This window comes from Danio rerio, chromosome 8, assembly GCF_049306965.1.
Source record: "Danio rerio strain Tuebingen ecotype United States chromosome 8, GRCz12tu, whole genome shotgun sequence".
NCBI lineage: Eukaryota > Metazoa > Chordata > Actinopteri > Cypriniformes > Danionidae > Danio > Danio rerio.
In genome coordinates, this window is record NC_133183.1 from 9936192 (window position 1) to 9957394 (window position 21203).

Here is a 21203-nt window from a genome sequence, read left to right on the forward strand (position 1 = left end):
CGGGGAACTTTACTGACAGATAAAAAAGGCGCACGTACCTCCGTGTTAGGGAGAATGGCGCAGCAAGCGTGTTTCAACACCCTACCGAGTTGTCTCCTCAATCACCAAAGGGTTACCTAATACCCTTGAGGAAACCGGCTCCACTCGCAGATTGTAAAACCTTGCAAATGTGTTGGGTGTCGCCCAGCCCGCAGCTCTACAGATGTCTGTTAGAGAGGCGCCGCGTGCACGCGCCCAAGAGGATGCAACGCTCCGAGTGGAGTGTGCACGTACTCCCGGGGGACACGGCTGACCTCGACTCGAATAAGCGAGTGAAATGGCATCCACAATCCAGTGGGATAATCTTTGTTTCGATACGGCACTTCCCTGCTGCCGACCGCCATAACAGACAAAGAGCTGCTCAGATGATCTAAAATTCTGAGTACGGTCCACATAAATGCGCAGAGCGCGAACTGGACAAAGTAAAGAAAGGGCTGGGTCTGCCTCCTCCGGGGGCAGCGCTTGCAGGTTCACTACCTGATCTCTAAAGGGGGTGGTAGGAACCTTGGGCACATAACCGGGGCGGGGTCTCAGGATAACGTGAGAGTAATCCGGCCCGAATTCCAGGCACGAGTCACTGACCGAAAATGCCTCCAGGTCCCCGACCCTCTTGATGGAGGCCAACGCAACCAGCAGAGCTGTCTTCAGGGACAGAAATCTTAGAGATACTGATTCGAGTGGCTCAAAGGGATCGGATCGCAGACTCGTGAGAACGAGGGCGAGATCCCAAGAGGGCATGAGAGGGGGGCGAGATGGATTAATTCGCCTAGCACCCCTAAGGAACTGGATGACCAGGTTATGCTTTCCCACGGTGCCGCCAGCTACCGCGCTATGATAAGCGGAGATGGCGGCCACGTAACCTTGAGAGTGGAGGGCGACAGCCTGCTGTCCAACTTCTCTTGAAGGAAATAGAGCACAACACTAATCTGGCAATTTCGGGGGTCTTCTCTGCGAGAGACGCACCATTCAGTGAATAGACTCCACTTCAGGGCGTAGGCGCGCCTCGTGGAGGGGGCTCTAGCCTGAGTGATGGTATTAACCACCGCAGTCGGTAGGTTACCTAAGTCTTCCTCGCGTCTAGGGACCACACGTGGAGGTTCCAAAGATCGGGGCGAGGGTGCCAGATGGTGCCCTGTCCCTGAGAGAGTAGGTCCTCTCTCAAAGGGATCCGCCAGGGGAGGGCCGTCGCGAGGAGTGAGAGCTCTGATATCCAGGTCCGGTTGGGCCAAAGGGGCGCAACTAGCAGAACCTGTTCCTCGTCCTCCCTGACCTTGCACAGAAACTGCGCGAGCAGGCTCACTGGGGGAAACGCATACTTGCGCATGCCCCGAGGCCAGCTGTGGGCCAGTGCATCCGTGCCGAGAGAGCCCTCGGTCAGGGAAAAAAACAACTGGCAGTGAGCGTTCTCGGGGGAAGCAAACAGATCGATCTGGGCCTCCCCGAATCGCGCCCATATCAGCTGAACAGACTCGGGGTGGAGTCTCCATTCTCCAGGGCGTAACAGCTGTCGTGAGAGCGCATCGGCTGCACGATTGAGCGTGCCTGGGACGTGAATGGCGCGCAGCGATTTCAGCCGCGGGTGACTCCAGAGGAGCAGACGGCGGGCGAGCTGAGACATGCGGCGAGAGCGCATACCCCCCATGCGGTTGATATACGCCGCCGCCGCCATACTGTCCGTCCTGACCAGCACGTGTTGCCGCTCCAGCACCGGTAAAAAGCGGTGGAGAGCGAGGAACACTGCCAACAGCTCTAGGCGATTGATATGCCAATGCAGCTGGGCACCCTTCCAGAGGCCCGCAGCTGCATGCCCGCGACACACGGCCCCCCAACCCGTGTTGGAAGCGTCTGTTGAAACAACAACATGGCTGGACGCCTGTCCTAGAGGCACACCGGCCTGTAGGAACGAGGGGTCGTTCCAAGGGCTGAGGGCGCGGCGACACAGCGCAGTAACCGAGACCCGGTGTGTGCCCGCGTGCCATGCGCGTCTGGGGACCCGATCGTGAAGCCAGTGCTGAAGTGGTCTCATATGGAGCAACCCGAGCGGCGTGACGGCGGCTGCGGATGCCATATGCCCCAGGAGCCTCTGAAAGAACTTCAGTGGGACCACTAGTTTGCTGTCGAGCTCCCTCAGACAGTTCAGCAACAGGCGAGCGCGTTCCTCGGAGAGGTGCGCTACCATGGTGATCGAGTCCAGCTCCATCCCGAGAAAAGAAATCCTCTGCACGGGGGCGAGTTTGCTCTTTTCTCGGTTGACCTGAAGCCCCAGTAGGCGGAGATGCCGAAGCACCTTGTCCCTGTGCATAATCAATTGCTCCCGCGAGTGGGCTAAAATCAGCCAGTCGTCGAGATAATTGAGTATGCGAATGCCCGCGAGCCGAAGGGGCGCTAGGGCACCCTCCGCGAGTTTGGTGAAGACCCGCGGAGACAGAGAGAGCCCGAAGGGGAGGACCTTGTACTGCCACGCTCGACCCTCGAACGCAAACCGCAGAAATTGGCGGTGGCGTGGAAGAATGGAGACATGGAAATACGCGTCCTTCAGGTCTATGGCTGCAAACCAATCCCGAGGACGAACGCATTGGAGAATGCGCCTCTGCGTGAGCATTCTGAACGGCAGCTTGTGCAGACAGCGGTTCAAAACGCGCAGATCTAGGATTGGCCGTGACCCACCGCTCTTTTTGGGTACGATGAAGTATGGGCTGTAAAACCCACTCTCCATCTCGGCTGGAGGAACCGGCTCGATTGCACCCTTCGCCAGGAGGGCAGCAATCTCCTCTCGCAAGACAGGGGCGGACAGGGGGTTGACCCTGGAGAAATACACGCCCGTAAACTTGGGGGGCCGTTTCGCGAACTGAATCGCGTAACCGAGTCTGATTGTGCGTATGAGCCACCGCGAGGGGCTGGCCCGCGCTAACCAGGCAGGCAGAGCCCTCGCTAATGGAGTCATCGCTACAATCGCTGACGTACCAGCGGTGGGGCAGCGCGGAGTGGGTGTGCTGATCCGGGAAGCACGAGGGTCCCGCGGAAGAGCTGGAGGAGAGCGATTCGCTCTGGCTCCGCACCCTGACTCCGGAGAGGGGGCTGGAGGGCTGAGGAAAGGGGGACCGTCCCCCCAGCGCTCGTGAGCCACTGGCGAAGCACGTAGAGTCTGCGAGCCGGAAGGCAGCGCGTCCCGGACTGGCAGAACTCGTGCAGTCACATCCGGGGAAGGGAAAAAGTGCTCTTTTACTGATGTTTTGGTGGCACTGAAAAGTACCGTTGTTATCGGGGCCCCGCCCTCCAGCGGGGAAAGAGCAAGTTTCCTCTTCTCCGGATGGCCTGTCTCAGGGACGCTTCGCGGTCCGTTTACCGGACTTAACGGCGCCCTGGGCAGGAGGGGCTGCCTGCTTTCCAGGTGAACGCCGCGCCCGCTTGGCCGGAGGCGCAGGCGGGGGCGGGGCAGCACTCGTTGGCGGGCGCCCTCGGCGAGGAACAGCGGAGGTGGATGGCTCGGCGGGCGGAGCGGGCTTACGGCCACGTCGATAGATGACATTGCCCATCGCATCCGACTGCTCTTTCACCGCCTTGAATTCCTGGGTGAATTCACCGACGGTGTCGCCGAACAGGCCAGCCTGGGATATGGGCGAGTCAAGAAAGCGAACTTTGTCAACGTCGCGCATATCGGCCAGGTTTAGCCAGAGGTGGCGTTCCTGAACCACAAGTGTGGACATCGTCCTCCCCAGCGCACACGCGGCGGACTTAGTAGTCCGAAGAGCATAGTCGGTCGCGGTGCGCAGCTCATGTAATAAGCTTGGGTTGGACCCGCCCTCGTGCAGCTCGGCCAGCGCCTGCGCTTGGTAGCGCTGGTAGGTGGCCATCGCGTGCAAAGAAGCAGCCTGGCCCGCAGCCTTATAAGCTCTGGCTCCGAGGGAGGCAGACAACCTACAGGCTTTGGACGGGAGGCGGGGCAAACCCCGCCACGTAGAGGCGCCGCGCGGACAAAGATTGACCGCGATAGCGCGCTCCACTGACGGGATCGCCTCATACCCCCTGGCAGCTCCGCCGTCAAGGGCGGTGAGGGCGGAGGCACTCGCAGCACGGGCAGAGAAAGGTGCCCTCCAGGACTGCGTGAGCCTACTGTGCACTTCCGGGAAGAAGGGGACGAGAGGCTTCGAAGGCTTCGCCTTCTGGTCCTCTACGTAGCACCCATCTAGTCGGTCCGGCCGCGGAGCTGGGGGATAAACCATCTCCAACCCCACGGCCGAAGCAGCCCGGGAAAGCACGGCTAACATGTCCGCTTCAGGATCCGATTTGACAGCGCTCACCTGCCCGGAGGGGGCGAGCGGGTCCGGATCTTCGTCGGACAGTGAAAGCCCACCCTCCGATGCCGCGGAGGACATCTGATCTCCGGTGTCAGCGAGTGTGAGAGCTACCATCTGGTTAGACGGATCACTCTCACCACCCGAAGCTTGGATGGAGCGCCGTGAGGAGCGAGAGGTCCGCGAGCCCGTGGGCGGCGGATTAGCTCCCGCTGAAACCCTCAGATCTGCCCGAGCGCCCGCTGCTTTTTTAGAGCAGGAGGCAACTGGGGTGGCTCGCTCTCTTGCGAAAGTTAGCCGCGATCTTAGCTGTGCAACGGTCATGGCATCGCAATGACGACATGAACCGCCCGCGAGCACCGCATTAACATGCTGGACCCCCAAACATGCAATGCAGTGATCGTGTCCATCATCCGGTGACAGGAAACCCCCGCATCCAGAAACGCACAGTCGGAGCGCCATCCTGAAAAGGACGTGCTGCACGACTGTGTTGCTCTTTTAGGAAAAGTTGCAACTATACGCACCGCTCTGGAGGACCGGACCCAAAGAACCGCAGGCAAGGGAGTAACCCAGCTCGACCGTCTGCCACCGCGAAGACCCACTCTGGACCGGGAGACACACTCGTTCGCTCTGAAGTGCTGATCAGCAAGAGGAACCCTCATCGACTCACTCAGAAAGGATCTGAAGCGAAAAGGATGGCGTCTGCTGGCTTCAGGTGTGCTTATATGCTGAGATAATTGCAGATGTCGCACACCTGCGCAAGCTTACGCTGCCAATTAATTTCATTCATTGGCCCGTTCAATACTCTCCAGATAAGCGGCTTCTGATCCGAATCCTCCCATTCATGGCACTGAAGTTCCCCAACCGAAGGGGAACTACTGTCACAGACATCTAAATGCACAACGCTATTAATAGGCCAAGCCACGCTGACCGGAAGATTGGCAGCTCCGCTTGCTCTGATGAGTGCTAATATTACGGTTAACTTAACATTGTTGCGATCACACGGTGCATTAGTGTTTTCATAGTGAAAGGGTGAAGATGTTTTTCATACTGAAAGAGAAAGCTGTGCTGTTACAGAACCAGGTATTAGATTGTTCCTATTTTGCCCTATCTTTTTTTCCTTTTAGTTTAAGCATATTTTAATAATTAGCTTATTATATCACACATTATAATCAGTATTGCATGCCAGTCTTCTGGAGCAGAGGGCCTATTGACCACCTCTGTACTCACTACTCTCTGATTTAGGAAAGGCCTTCTCAGCCATCACCAGCCATCTCAGTCCCCAGTAACAGAGTTTTCTCATCAGCAGTGGATATTGTAAATGTGCCAAGCTTATACCAAAAATAAATAAATAAATATATATGCTGATAATTTTTTTTAAAATGCCAAATCCCAGTACAGTCACAGTTTTAGTGCATTTGGGGCCCCATCATACACCTGACGCAATAAGGCGCAAGACGTGTTTCTATGACGTGTTGCTATTTTTAGACCAGCGCAACACTAATTTTCCAGTTTTACGCCACATAGAAAATCCATTTGGCCACTTTGTGGACTCATGGGTGTTTTGGTCTAGAAAAGAGGTGTGTTAAGGCGCATTGTTGGCACGTTGCTATTTTGAGGAACTAAAATAGACCAGCTGAGAGCAGGTCTAAAGTCCAGCGCGGAGCGCATCAGTTGTGCGCCTCCGTTACACATTGCTTAATACACACAGGATGTACAGCAATACACAAATATCTTTACAAATGAAAAAGGATTCAAATATTACAAAAAATATTATTTTTTACATAAACATAAAAACCACTGCCTTCATGCCTTCTTCATCTCGGGAGGCTTTTTCAGTTTATTCATGACAATTTGCTTTTGTATAATGTTATTATTAGTAGTAGTATTATTTATTATATGCATATTTATATTTGTTTTATTAAAAACAAGCTTAGATTTGTCCACCTGCCAGGTTTTGGACTGTATGGGGCACAGCATGTATGTTTGGATATAACTCCACACTTCATTATTACTGTTCATCTATTCGTTTGCTGGAAATTAGAACTGAATTTAGAAATAGTTTTGAAACAAATTGCTTAAACAAAATTAATAATGTAGGCTGATGGATGTCTGTGCGTACACCACGTTTCCTTATCCATGAAAGAGAGTGAAAGTGAAAGTAAAGAATGAGGAGGCTCATTCTTTATCCTCGTGCTGCAGATGCTCTGTTTAACTGTTATTGTGCTAGTAAAGCGTTCAGGTTTTCCACCAACAAAGTCCACCATTTAAATAGCAAATGGCGTGGCGCAATGCAACTGACTCTCAAAGGGAATGGGAGATAAGACTCTGCTTGGTTTATTCTCAAAACACACCCATAACTCACTTAAAGAATAAGCTCAACCCTGTTAGACCATGCGCAGCGGCACAGAGCATATTTTTCCGTCCTTAAAATAGCAAAAGTGGATTCTGACATGCCCTTAAAGCTCTTGCGCCCTGCACTTTAGACTTTGCTCCTAGATCGTTAAAATAGAGCCCTTTGTATTAAAGAGCCTTCTTTAACTTCTATTGTTCATTTTTGATTTGAAATTTGTTTTAAATTTGTAATATAGCTGCACAAAGTTTTAGTTTGTATTATTCACTTTTTTATTTGGACTTTGTTTTTAAATTCCAATTTAGTTATTGCAGAAAAGATTTTACTTTGTGAAAAAAAGTGCAGCACTTAAAAAATATGAAAGGACTCTTGTTCACTTTAAATTTGTCTCAAATAATTTTGTTAAAAAATCGTGACTAAACTGTGAATCGTGAGATTAGTATCGGTAACCATATTGAATCGTGAGTCAGATCACTTGTTAATTAATAATTAAAATTATTATGTCTATAAATGTGTTGAAAAAAAATGTTAAACAGCACTATGTGAAATAATTAAAATGATAAAATTGGTTACTTTTGCATTCAACTGTGTGTTGCAGGCTCATATAATACAATGAGTTTGATCTATCATCAATTATGTAATGATAATCTTGTTTTTTTATCCGCGGTTGCGTATTTGTCCTGCGAGGATTTGGCAACACTCTGACAGAAGCGGCGATCATATCACCAGCTGCGGTTTTACCGTGGAGTGTGGTTGTGGAGACAGTCTGCACGGTATCGTGGGTAGTTATAGGAGATGAATTCCTCATTGGAGGTTATTCCGGGCCAGGTCTCCTCTGTGGGCGTACCTATGAAAAAGACGCAGGAGGGTTTATAAATATGCCAGTGACACACACAGCGAGAGGAACTGTCAGATCTGGAGCCAGAAAGTGGCGAGTGGGTGCGAGATTGTTACCGAGCAGTTTAAAGATAAAGTGCAGCTCCTCCTCCACTGTAGAGCCGGGGAACAAGGGTCGACCTGTAGACATCTCGTAGAAGATACAGCCAACACCCCTGAAGTCAGAGACGTTACAGCTCAGTTCACTTCACTCACACTGAGGAGCTGTGACATAAGAGTGTGCGCTGATGCTGCTATAGACTCATTATTAGCCCAGCATCTCAATCTACAGCACCATGGGGGAATGCATTTTAGCTATAGTATGAGAGTGTTATTTGAAATCAATTAATGTAGAATGGTTGTGTCTAGAGGAACAAAGGTGGTAGAGTGTTATTGAACTATACATATATAGACACAGTCCCAATATTATTCATACCCTAGAAAAATTCAGACTTAAAGTTACTTCTGTTCAACCAGAAATTTTTTTTTTATGTTGATCAGAAATGACACAGGCTTCTCCCAAAAAATAATACGACAATGTACAAGAGGTCTCATAGTAAGAAAAATATATATTTAAGTAAGTTTAAGTCAGGATTTGCGAGGGGAATTATTAATTTTAGGCTTGACTATATATTAATGTATGCAATTAAAACATTTATTCATATTTTTAATGAATTAGTTTTCCATAATTTTCCATAATTTTATTTTCATTTTAGCTTAAAGGTCCTATGAAGTGCTTTCAAGTGCATTTTTATTCAATGTTTGCTGTAATTTCAGCTGAAACACGAAGACATAGGGCATAGGTGTAGGACAGAGTAGCTCCACCCTGTTTTAAAAAACATCCAATAGCATTTCGTTTTTCTTACAGCTCTGCCAGTGAGAGTGGTTGAGCTCAAGTGCATCAAATGAAAAGCGTGTTGAAGGGGGCGGGGCAAATACTAGAGAGCGTTTGATTGGTCAAAAGATTTGATGAGAAACTGAAGTATAAAATCATTCAAAAATTAAACTGATGAAAAACGTAATGAATATGAAAAATTGTTGATCATATTAGTCGGAAGCGACAAGCTGCGAGGTTTGGAGTCACTGTTTTGGAGCTCACTAGAATATAAATATACTTAAGTCTAATATACTGATACTAAGACCTAAAAAAACTTATCCTGGGAAGTTTCAGTAATTTTAGCAATTTAGGTATTTCTATTTAGCTATAATTTATTTTTATTTTTATATATATTTTTTATATATATATATATATATATATATATATATATATATATATATATATATATATATATATTATATATTATATAATTTTTTTCATATTTTGTTTTAAAATTATTTTTTATTTTTTATTTAAAATAATTGAATAGATTTTTATTAATATTTTTATTTAGTCATACATGTAATAATTTTATGATTATTTTAAACATTAGATTTAATATTTTTAAATTATAGTTCTTTGTTACTTTACACTAATGTGTATTAACTTAACCTTAAATGTTTAATTATTCCTTTTGTAATCAAGGTAATTTATTAATTCATCTAAATGATTTGTTTAAATTATATATATATATATATATATATATATATATATATATATATATATATGCCTTTCACCCAACATTTAAAATAAATTATTGGTAGACGGGACGCTCACCACATGTCAATCTGTGTGGAATAGTCTGTACTGCCCAGCAAGATATCAGGCGGACGATACCAAAGGGTCACAACCTCATTGGAGTAAGTCTTCGTAGGAATCGACTTTGCTCGTGCCAAACCTAAAGACCAAACAAAAACCACATTAAAAAAAATATTTGCACAGTTTAGGCAAGCTTTGTGGAGACTAACACCAAGAAATATATGCATCTACAGGCAAGAAATTACAATCTGACATTTTTTGGACAGTTGTTAACCTTTAAACTAGTCAGATATTATTATATTTTCAATATTTAACAAAAATTATGGTTTGTTTCTTGCAGGGAATCGTTTATTGAAGGTTTCAAAATGTGTTTAAAAATTTGCTGTATATATTCCTGAAATTAGCCCTTTTCCTTACCTATTTTTGTTTGTTCGTTTTACTTTAATGAACGTCAATTTGTTTTCAAAGGCATCGGACAAAAAAAAATTTAACCAACAAGAACGATGCATCGCTAACATCAAGATATTAAAAGAAAATTACACATTATGTTCTTCCAGATGTGAAGTACACTAAATGCTTTTGGCTAAAGAACATTAACAGTGCAATGATTACAGAGCGGATGCAGCTGGAGAAAGCTGAGGTTAAGTGCGCTTAGTTGGTAAGTGGGCAGCCGGTTTTCATTAACCACCCACAGAGAAAACAGTACAAGAGTAAGCATGAGTTGGTAAAACCACGTTTGTGTGTTACAGACCAAAGTCAGCCAGCTTCAGCTCCCCGCGGTCGTTGATCAGAAGATTTTGGGGCTTGAGGTCTCGGTGAAGGACTTTACGTCTGTGACAGTAGTTTAGACCCCGCAACAGCTGAAACAGGAAGAGCTGAGACAGAAAAAGTAGACTAGTTAGGAAATAATCTCTGACTGACGTGCTTCACATACAGTTGAAGTCAAAATGATATATTTCCCAAAGGATGTTTTACAGAGGAACAAACTTTTTGACAATATTTTCTATCATATTTTTTCTTCTGGAGAAAGCTTTATTTGTTTTATTTCAGCTGGAATAAAAGCAGTTTTTAATATAAAAAAAAGATTTTATGTTCAATATTATTAGCAACAGTTTTTTTCAATTGTCTACAGCAGCGGTTCCCAACAGGGGGGTCCCAGCCCACAAGGGGGCCTCAGTGAGCTCTGTAGAGGGGGTCACTTCATATTTAAAAAAAATAATAATTAGCAGTGGACAATTTGGAGAACGGTCATGTTGCCTTAGTTTATTTCACCCTACAAGGTATTTTGGCGTTCGCTCATACACTGCGTATTACGGTAGAGAACTAAACAGCAATGTACAGCAAGCTGACAGGGAAAATGACGAGGTCACTCGCTACATTGAAACCGCTGTCATAAAAATTTTAATGGATGTTCTTGGCTGGTAGAAGATAAACAAATAATCCTTACCAAAAATTGCAAAATTAGCCAGGTCAGAGCTATGCATCTCGGCCTGTAGCAGCAGCAGTGAAATGGTGTTCAATGTTGCTGGACGCACCATCCTGACCACAGGACTGCGCTAAAGCCATTTACAGAGGATTTAATAATGTTCCTCCACAAAAACACTTAGCCTAATCTTGGTGAGTAAAGGGTTTTTAAATTATAAATAAATACTAATTAAACCATAAATGTATAATGTAGACAGAGTATACAGGCTAATGTTGGCATTAGGCTTTTCTTTTAATATTTAGCTTCACCGTCGCCTTAAGGCCAGATTGTGAAGAAAAGTGGCGAAACAAATCCTGCAGAGTCTTTATCTTCATTTCGTTATTGCCAATTACCCTTTATAATTTAGAATTTATTTTAATTTAATTTGTTAAGAATTACTTATTTTCATTGGTGTGTTGGCCAATTTAAAGGCTAGCCTAAGTGTATGTACCTAGGCCTATTTAGAGTGCTGAGATGTTACGATGTTACAGAGGACTTATTTTATTTCTTTGTTCCAACTTCCAAGTGGCATATAGCCTACGTTTGTTATGAATACATTATGTTAAAACATATAAATGACTCAGTCTCAAAAAAAGGCAAAAGAGCTGTGTGCATGTGCACATTTGTATAATGTCGGGCTATAAACGGGTTCAGGCTTTATATAGCTGTCAATCAAAATGCACCTGTCGGGCTCGGGCCTAATTTTTATGGCCCGATAACAGCTCTACTATGTACTTCTGCACTTACACACTCAACAGTATAGTATATCGATGTAGTGTCATACCAAATGGAGCACTAATGTTTTTTTTACTAAGTGGAAATTCAAACCATTTCCCTGATGACGTTTGACGGTTGCCAAATAAGTGAAATAAATGACCAAAATACCAAACAATACTCGCTATTATTTTAACCGCATTCACCATCGGTAAGCGCTATAATCACTCTCACTCATTCAGTCGCTAAAATTAAGTGTGTAATGATGGACACTTCACGCACTCAACGACCGCAGGCTTTCTTACGTAGCGGAAGGGGCGGAGCTATCGGACGCACATGTTGAATAACTTTTTAGATGATGAAAGCAAAATTCTCCTACGAGAGTGATTATAGCGCCTCCTGATGGTGAATGTGGCAATACTCAAGGCAGGTATTATTTGATAATTCGGTTGTTTATTTCACTGATTTGGCAACCGTCAAACGTCATCAGGGAAACGGTTTGAATTTCCGTTTAGTAAAAAAAACATTAGTGTTCCATTTGGGATGACACTACATACATATGCTATCCTGTTGAGTGTGTAAGTGCAAAAGTACATAGTGCTTGAGTGCATAGTGTGCCATTTGGGACGCAGTTCTAGAGTCTCACTAATTCGCCTTCAGCAGCTAATAGTAAGCAAACTAGACCTAGGTGAGGAAGCTCCAAACAAGCTTTTGGTTCGCAGCACTAGCATTACTGAAAACATGAAATGCAGAAAACACCAAGATAACTACCTGACTTATGTTTTTATTCCATTTTCTGGAAGCAAAGTGTGCCTGACCCAGCCACAGTGCATTACCTGCGCCAAAGTTCTTGCTAATGCATGAGACTGTCCAAATTAATAAGACATTTGCAGACAACTCATCTCCGATACCGTGACAAGCCCAGAGCATTTTTTGACTACAAAGAGCACAGGCTTAAGTTTTTCAGTTACAAATGGCCTACTGATGTTTTGCTTTTGTATTTTACATTAGGCTATTATTTGTGCATAAACATTTCTAGATATAGTAAAAAACATATTATTTGTTTGAAAGCAACATTTTTTGTCATCCTTACTGGAAACTTGTATGAGCGAAACATCATTAAATGTTGAGGGGGGCCTTTACAATAGTTTCCGCGGGAAAATGGGGTCTCAGGCAAAAAAAAGGTTGGTAACCACTGGTCTACAGAACAAACCATCATAATACAATGACTTGCCTAATTACCCTAACTTGCCTAATGTAGTTAACTTGTAGTTAACTTAACTTGCCTAGTTAAGCCTTTAAATGTCACTTTAAGCTGTATACTAGTATCTTGAAAAATAACTAGTAAAATATTATTGATTGTCATCATGGAAAATATCAAATAAATCAGTTATAAGAAATTAGTTATTAAAACTATTATGCTTAGAAAAAGGTTAGTTTTCCGTATAAAAGAAATTAGGAAAAAAATATACAGGGGGGCTTATAATTCAGGAGGGCTAATAATTCTGACTTCAACTGTGTTTTGAGAAACAGATTAAAAAGACATACCTTAACATTGTGCATATGAATGCTGTTTCCACAGTCATCAAGGTACTGCTTAAGATCTTTATCCTAGGAGATAAACAAAGACATTAAAGTGAGTGTGAAATCAAAATGTGCAATGTTTATTTTGCTAGCTCACAATATTATTCATTAGGTGAACAATTAATCTGTGCTCAAGTTAATCAGTTAAAAAAAAAAGTTTTTAGTCTGACTATTTGCTTCTGCGTTTTTAGTGGCGCTCCTACTCTGTCACTTTGACGGCTTCAGATACAATATTCTTAACCACGCCCCTCTTACCATTGCTAAGAGGGAATGATGCACAAAAATAAAGCCCCGCCCCCTACTCAATTTTCCATTTCATTTGGAAGTACATCAACATACTGAAATACAAGTTTCAGTTCATGCAAGTTAAATAAAACTACTGTATTTTACAGAATGCAAAATTCAATTTGTGCTGAATGACAGTGGCAAGTATTTCTTTTGATTTGTTGGATTTCCAACCCCCTGAAGTTTCAATTTCGCTTTAAGATAAATGTTATTTACAATGGATGCTAGGGGTGTCAAAATTAATTGTTTCTTTGGTGCACCTCAATGCAGATGCGGACAATTCGGTATTGGTTCAGTAACAAAAATAATAATAGTAATAACCGGTTATTATGTACTGACGTCATTTATCTCATATGCGCTGTCGCGAGGGAGGCGAGCGCGGGTATTTACAACTTATATGTAACTTTACAACTTATTATTACAACTTAATGCTTATAAAAAATTTAATTAACTTTTATTTAATTTTTATTTTTTATTTTAAATAATAATAATAATTATTATTATTATTATATAATATTATTATTATAATATTATTATAGATTTTTAAATATAATGTTATAATTTTTATTAATTGACTTTTTTATTTGCTTTTTTCAATATTTTAATAACACATTTGAATGTGGTTTTAACATTTTTGATAAGTTTTTAAATGTGTGTTTTAATTTAAAATGATTCATTACACTTTTAAGTACAATTATTAGCTTTTTAATTAAATTCCATCAGTTTAAGATCCTTCTTTTTTGAGCCAGATTAAAATGGCATCACTTAAATTTATGCAGATGATTGTTTTCAATCAAGCGAGCCATTAAGCAATTTAAACATAGTTAGCAAATGTTTGCTTGCACTTGACTCTACTGTAACCACTTCAAATTCTAAACAGCATTCATTTTGGAGAGCTCCAGTTTCCAAATAGCTTCTGCAAACCCAGATGACTGTGTGTGTGTGTGTGTGTGTGTGTGTGTGTGTGAGATCATGAGTACTGTAAAAAAGTGTGTGGAGAAAGAGCAGTGAAATGTGCACATGTGACTGACTCACCAAGTACTCAAACACAAGCGTAAGAGACTTCTGAGTGTGGATGATGTCATGAAGAGTCACAATATTGGCGTGTTTCAGGTCCTTCAGTAGAGACACTACAAACACACGGAGAGAGACTGTTTATTCCTCAAACACACAACCTCTGGCTCTTCACACGCTTGTATGAATATTCACTGATAAACGTCAAGGGCAAGACAGATTGGAGCAAATATTACTGCTAGATAACACTTGGTTTTCCCAAAGCAAATCAACTCAGGGTTCTACGCTAGATTTTTAAAAAGCATCTGTGCTCCTGATTAAAGGATAAATAAATATGACAACAATTTTAAAGAGTCAAACAATTTCCCCTGATTTTATAAACAAGGCTTAAAGGGACAGTTCACCCAAAAATGAAATTTACTCACTATTTATTCAGCCACAAACATTTATTTCTTTATTTATTTCTTACTTCTTTAGTTTCTTTCTTCTGACCATTGACTTCCATAGCAGAAAAAAAACAAATACTTTGGAAGTTAATGGTTACAGGTTTTTAGCATTTTTCAAATTATCTTCTGTAGTGTTCAACAGAATAAAGAACCTTGTAAAGATTCAATTAATGTTAAATGCTGACAGAATTTTCATTTTTTTGGGTGAACTATCCCTTTAAGGTTAATTCTAGACTAAACTGCATGTTTGAAAAGGTTTAACTGGAAAAATAAAATACTTGCAGAGACAAATCTTAAATTGCATCAGCGCTATTGTGCTGTCGAAGTCATTTTAACAAATACTGATTAAATACCCTAAAGGACTTTGCACCCTGCAGTCTGACATTTTCGTATGTCATTGATTGATTTTTCTTCAGCTTAGTACCTTATTTATCAGGGGTCGCCACAGCAAAATGAACTGCCAACTATTCCGGCATACGTTTTACGCTGCAGATGCCCCTCAAGCCGCAACCCAATACAGGGAAACACCCATATACTCTAACATTCAAACACACACACACACACTAGAGCCAATTTTGTTCATAGTGCATATCTTTGGACTGCGGGGGAAACCCATGCCAACACATGGAGAACATGCAAACTCTACACAGAAATGCTAGCTGGTCCAGCCGGGACTCAAACCAGTGACCTTTTTGCTGTGAGGAAACATTTCTGATCGCTGACTATACATAAAAACACTTGAATAATATAGTACGAAAATGTTAGTTTGCGGTGGCACTGTGGCTTAGTGGTTAGCGCTGTCGCCTCACAGCAAGAAGCTTTGTTTGTTTTATTCATAGAGCACATTTAAAAACAACAGATGTTGACCAAAGTGGTCAAATATACACTTGTATATATAAATAAGCAAAATATATAAAACAGATAAAATTAATTATTTGCAATCAAAAAGCAAGAGACAAAAGGTGATTTTGTTTAAATGAGACTTAAAAGCACCAAGGGAAGAACATGACCTAATATGTAAAGGCAGACCATTACACAGACAGGGGAGCTGTGACAGAAAAAGCCCTGTCACCTCTTGTTTTGGAAACAACTACAGTAGCTGAAACTTGTTTTCCGACCTGATTGGCCTCAATGAAGTATGCCAGTGAAGAAGCTCACCGATGTAAATAGGTGCCAGATCATTCAAACCTTTAAAAACAAGTAGTAATAACTTGTATTGAATCCTAAATTGGACTGGGAGCCAGTGAAAAGACAATAAAAATAGTGATATACTAGACATTTTTATGTCCCAGTTAAAAGCCTAGCAGCTGCATTTTAAACCAGCTGCAGGCGTGCAATTGAAGACTGAGAAACTCCTAAATACAAAGTTGCAGTAGTCCAATCTGGACATAATAAAAACATTGATGATGGTTTCTAACTCTTTAAAAGACAGAAAAAGTTGCTGGTTTGAGTCTTGGCTGGATCAGTTGGCGTTTCTGTGTGGAGCTTGCACGTTCTCCCTGTGTTCGCTTGCGTTTCCTCCAGGTGCTCCAGTTTCCCCCACAGTCCAAAGACATGCGCTATGGGGGAATTGAATAAACTAAATTGGCCGTAGTGTATGAGTGTGTCTGAATGTAAGAGTTTACAGGTGTTTCCTAGTACTGGGTTGCAGGAGGAAGGGCATCCGCTGTGTAAAACATATGCTGGATATTGGCTGTTCATTCTGCTGTGGTAAGCCCTGATGAATAAAGGGACTAAGCACAAGGAAAATTAATGAAAGTTTGCAAATAGTACAATTTCTTACTCATGTTAAAATCATTATACAGTCACTGGCCTCAAAAATAGATGCAAATGATCGTAGTACATACCTTAGATCTTGCCTACCCTGTTGTTGTCTATTGGAAGGAATGCGTCAATAGAGCCGCCATTTTAGTACAGGGTAGCGCTCCATTGAAATGAATGCGGGACCAAGCTGCAGAGGAGGACTGTGGCCATCCAGAGCCAGAGAAATACACATAGGCTATACTCTAATATCTATGATCAGTAGTTCTCCCGGAGGTCAGTATGCAATTTTTTTAATTACTAAACTTATAATTTTACATCACTTTTCTACATCGATGGATAAGTGACCGTACAAGCATTCCTGCTCAAAAAGCCCGTGTTTGTGGAAATGTACTATTCACTCTTCCTGTTAAATTTGATCTAATCCGTGTCCTGAAACACAGCTCCTCTCCTGCTTTCACTTCTCATACTGACAAAGGGAGCGATTTGTTTGTGAATGAATATTCGTTATAAATGACTCCTTCACTTAGCTGACAATAATACAAGTTTCTGGCATCGCATTGTCATATTTATTTTGCATTGTTTGCTGATTTTAGTCAACAAAACTAGCATAAGCCCAGTATTTAGAGCAAGTTGGTGCTACTTTGCCTTATGGTGAATGCAGTAAGTGACTGTATCATCAATAATGTTACCCGTTTAGCACAAAAGTTCATAACATACAAAAACATAAAAAACTAAATCCTACCTATGAAATGTTCTGCCTTTGTGCTTTGTTTTCTTTGTTTGCTCATTACTACACCCGTAGACATCGCTAAAGTCCAGCATCTTCACATTGGCACACTGTCTTGACTAGTGCGGTTGAATGACACTTGTCCTGGGAGCACTGTACAAATATGGCGGCGCTATTGACGCATGCTCAGGGTCCGTATGAGATATCTAGTGTATATATCTATGGCAAATGATAAACAATCTCATCATTGCAAATCCTGTGATGTGACTATTAAGCATGATCACATTGCTCACATGATCACACTTTTAACAAGCTGATATGAACATGCAACAACAGTGATGGTGAATTCAGTGATTTCAAATCCTAATTTAGATCATCCTGGATTGAAGAGTTACAAACGTCTGTCACGGCGCAAGCATGCTGGAAATTTGGGGCAGTAGTGTAGAGATCTAATTTTAGTGCTGATCCACTTCGGCAGGCTTGTAACCCACCTTCTCTAATGGCAGTGCATGGAGCTCCTTCCTCGTGCTCCAAACGGATCTCCTTCAGAGCCACCAGGTTATCGGTCAGCTTACTGCGGCCCTTGTATACTGTAGCGTAGGTGCCCTGGTAGAGAAATAGAAGAGACGATGCACAGGCATATGAATATTGCTTTAAACAGGAGACTTGTAAGGATTAACATAATGTAAATTATTGTAATAAAGGCTGCACAGTGTATCACAAAATTGTTGTTATTGTGATAATAGTTTATGCAGGTGTGATCAAGGTGACACTTTATTCTGATGGTACTGTACATTTGAGTATTAGTAGACTGTCTGCTTAATATCTGTTGATATGCTCCTACTATAAGAAACTTTGTACGCACATGTTACATGTTGTAAGTACATGTTTGTAAATACAACTTACTCCAACCCTAACCCAACAGTCTACTTGTAATCGAACGAGAATTAGTTGGCATGCATATGCAATGTAACTTAAATTCAACAAACAGACCATTAAAATAAAGTGTGAACGTGATCAATTACAGTTATTTTATGCATTGGTTGTTTATCTAAATTTGTCCAATCAGATGGGGCCTTGCTATCACAACGCAAGAAAAGTCCAACCCTCGGTGATGGGTATGAACCAAAGTAGAAAAGCCCCAATAATAAGCTGTATAGCGAAACAAACAATGCAGTGGAAAAGCCCCTTAAAAGGATAGTTCAGCTGAAAATGAACTCACCCAAAAATGTACTCACTATTTATCAACGCTCAAATGGTTGTAAACAAGGCTTTACATTAACACCCGCCAACCCGCCAAATGCGGGTAGATTTCAGCTTTGGCGGGTTAGACAGACACCTCCACTAGCCACTTTGGCTGGTTGAAAATATTTTTTAAATTGTAGTTTTCCTAAAAGCAGGGTTCGACAATATAAGTATGACCCAGTATTTGAGCAAATGTGATCTTAGAATCGAGAAGTAAAATAATTGTGATCACGCGAGCAGAAGAAAGCAAGAGAATACCGAATGAGAGAATGATCATCACTCGCGCTAACAGCTGATGCGATCCGCGCGACTTCTTAAAACGCATGCGCGCGACTGCCTAACGCGTGTGTGCTCCCGAATCGTGAAGCAACCATGTCTGGAACAGGCTCTAGAAACGCATCTGTCATCGGTTCTCTTTCAAATAAACTAAATAAACATGCATCCACAGTCCAGGGGCCTCATGTATCAACGCTGCGTACGCACAAAAACTTTGCGTACGCCAGGTTTCACGCTCAGAATCGCTCACGTTTGGATTTACTAACAATGAACTGAACGTGGGAATTTGCGCAGGTTCACGGCAGCTTTCTGGCAGGCGTACGCACATTTTTTGTGCGTGTCTGTTTTATTTCCATTGGCGACTCCTAGAGGCAGTTGTGTTAAATTCCTCTCTACAAAGTGTCTGAGCCTTGCAATGGCGTCTGTATGAGACGGCTTCATATAGTAGGTATGTAAGTGCTATCTACTGCACGCACATTGCTATAAAGACACTATCTGAAGATGAATTTGCATGCGTGAATCAGAAACATTTCCATTCAATAAATGTGCAAATAAAATATGATGCACAAACTTATTGATGATTCCTACTTGTCTTTCTCGTGATAAATAGTGGGCAAAATCTGATATGTAGCGGGGAAAAAAAAGAAGAATGAATTCATCAGACGCTGGATTCGAGCCGAGTTTGTGCTCGAACGTGTCAGTACATGATCACATGCTTCTTATGAGGTGCGCCACTGAGACTGCGAAGGGTACTGCAACATTTTACAGTTATAAACCACACTATTTCTTTTTTAAATGCACTCAGTGCGATGTTCAGACCCAACTGTGTTAACCGTATCAGCTAAACTCTCCCACTCTATTTTTTTTCTTTTGTTGTTAATTCCGCCGAATAAACTTGCAAATAACACCACTTTTCTCCGGTCTACCTCCGAAAGCAGCACCTCCATTTCACATTCTGTTCAAAGTTTCTCTTTTTGCTTGCTTTTGCCATTGCTTTTTCGTTGGGTTTTGACATTAGCATAGTCATTAGCATATTCATACGGGGGAGGAGGCAGGGAGGGGTTTTGCGCTCGTGCATGTTGCGCTCAGTTTCACGTTCATTCAGATGTACAAAAAAATATGCGTGAGATTCGGCGTACGCAGTGTTTCATACATCTGAATTTTTTTCTGCGTACGCACATTTACAGCTTTGTGCGTACGCAATGTTTTAGTAAGATTTCCACGCAAGTCTTCGTACATGAGGCCCCTGATGCTTTTAAGAGCTCAAAATGTTTCTTTTTGTAAGCAGCACCGGTTGCTTTCACTTTGAAGAGACTATTAAATTGCCTAAAGTTAAGCGCGTGCATGTGATCTTCCTTTCATTATCACACACGGTATGTTTCACCTGCTTTCATTTGCTTACGGTTTTATTTACTTTCATTTTGTTAAAATGGTTTAATTATCTTTTTTTTTTTTACAATATTGCTTTAATGGGAGATGAACTCTCCATTTATGTGCAGTCAACTGGTGATCCGAGAGATCTTTAGCCTTGACAGATTACCGAGCATATGTTTGATACATGACAATCGTTATTTTTTAAAAGTCAATTGCTTTTCTTTCTTTTTTAAGAAATATTTTGTTAAATAAAAAGTATAGTATACAGCTTTATTTTGCTTGTTTTGACACATTAAAAAATTGTGGCTAAGAAATAATTTTTGTTTAGTGTGGTTATAGAGATAAATTTGGTAAATCGTTAATTTTAAGCTCTAAAAAAGTCATGAAAAATAAAAACTAATTGCAATATAACACTATGAAACCACAACCCATTTACTCATGCTCATTGAGCAAGCTCATACTCAACACAAAAAGTGAAATGAATGAGGACGCATGTGGACATAAAATAAAATTTAAATCAAGTAATTTTAGCATGTCAACGTCAAATTTATGCATGTAAAATATATTTTCCCAACAACAAAATTGTGGCTAGTGAAAATGCAGAGTGGCTAGTAACATTGGATAACTACTAGCCACAATGGCCGGTGATTAAAAAAGTTAATGTAAAGCCCTGGTTGTAAACCCTTATAAGTTTATTTATTCTGTTCAACACAAAAAAAGACACTTTGAAGAAAGCTGAAAACCTGTAACCATTGACTTCCATAATAGAAAAAACAAATACTATGAAAGTCTGTGGTTACAGGATTTCAGCTTTCTTCAAAGTATCTTCTTTTGTGTTCAATAGAAGAAAGAAAGTCAAACAGGTTTGAAACATGCATATAGCGAGTGAATGATGGCAGTCTTTTCGGTTTTTGGAGAACTATCCCTTTAAGACTGATCCTTATATCATATTAAGCTATAGAAGTCTTAATATGTGGAGTGAATGGTGTTTTGTGATGGAGTGTATAACAGATGCTAACGTTACCTCTCCTAGTTTATCCAGTTTCACGTACGTCTCCAGCTTCCCAAATCCGATCTCAGACTGCTCAAACAAAGACAAAAACTGTGTCA

General features: G+C 42.1%; 1 protein-coding gene across 5 annotated transcripts in view; it reads right to left on the reverse strand.

The window, feature by feature from the left end:
• Window positions 1-21203, reverse strand: part of cdk16 (cyclin dependent kinase 16) — an 84090-nt gene that overhangs the window by 19069 nt on the left and 43818 nt on the right. For all 5 annotated transcript variants that reach the window (XR_012384089.1, XM_068223099.2, XM_021478369.3 and 2 more), the window contains 8 exons: window positions 21118-21174; window positions 17690-17804; window positions 14283-14377; window positions 12927-12989; window positions 9951-10074; window positions 9218-9338; window positions 7642-7739; window positions 7429-7534 (listed from right to left, as the gene is read on the reverse strand). Coding sequence is in view for 4 of the 5 variants with exons in the window: in XM_068223099.2 (XP_068079200.1) it covers window positions 7429-7534; window positions 7642-7739; window positions 9218-9338; window positions 9951-10074; window positions 12927-12989; window positions 14283-14377; window positions 17690-17804; window positions 21118-21174 (779 nt within the window). In the remaining variant the exon portion in view is untranslated. The remainder of the gene's footprint in view (window positions 1-7428; window positions 7535-7641; window positions 7740-9217; window positions 9339-9950; window positions 10075-12926; window positions 12990-14282; window positions 14378-17689; window positions 17805-21117; window positions 21175-21203) is intronic.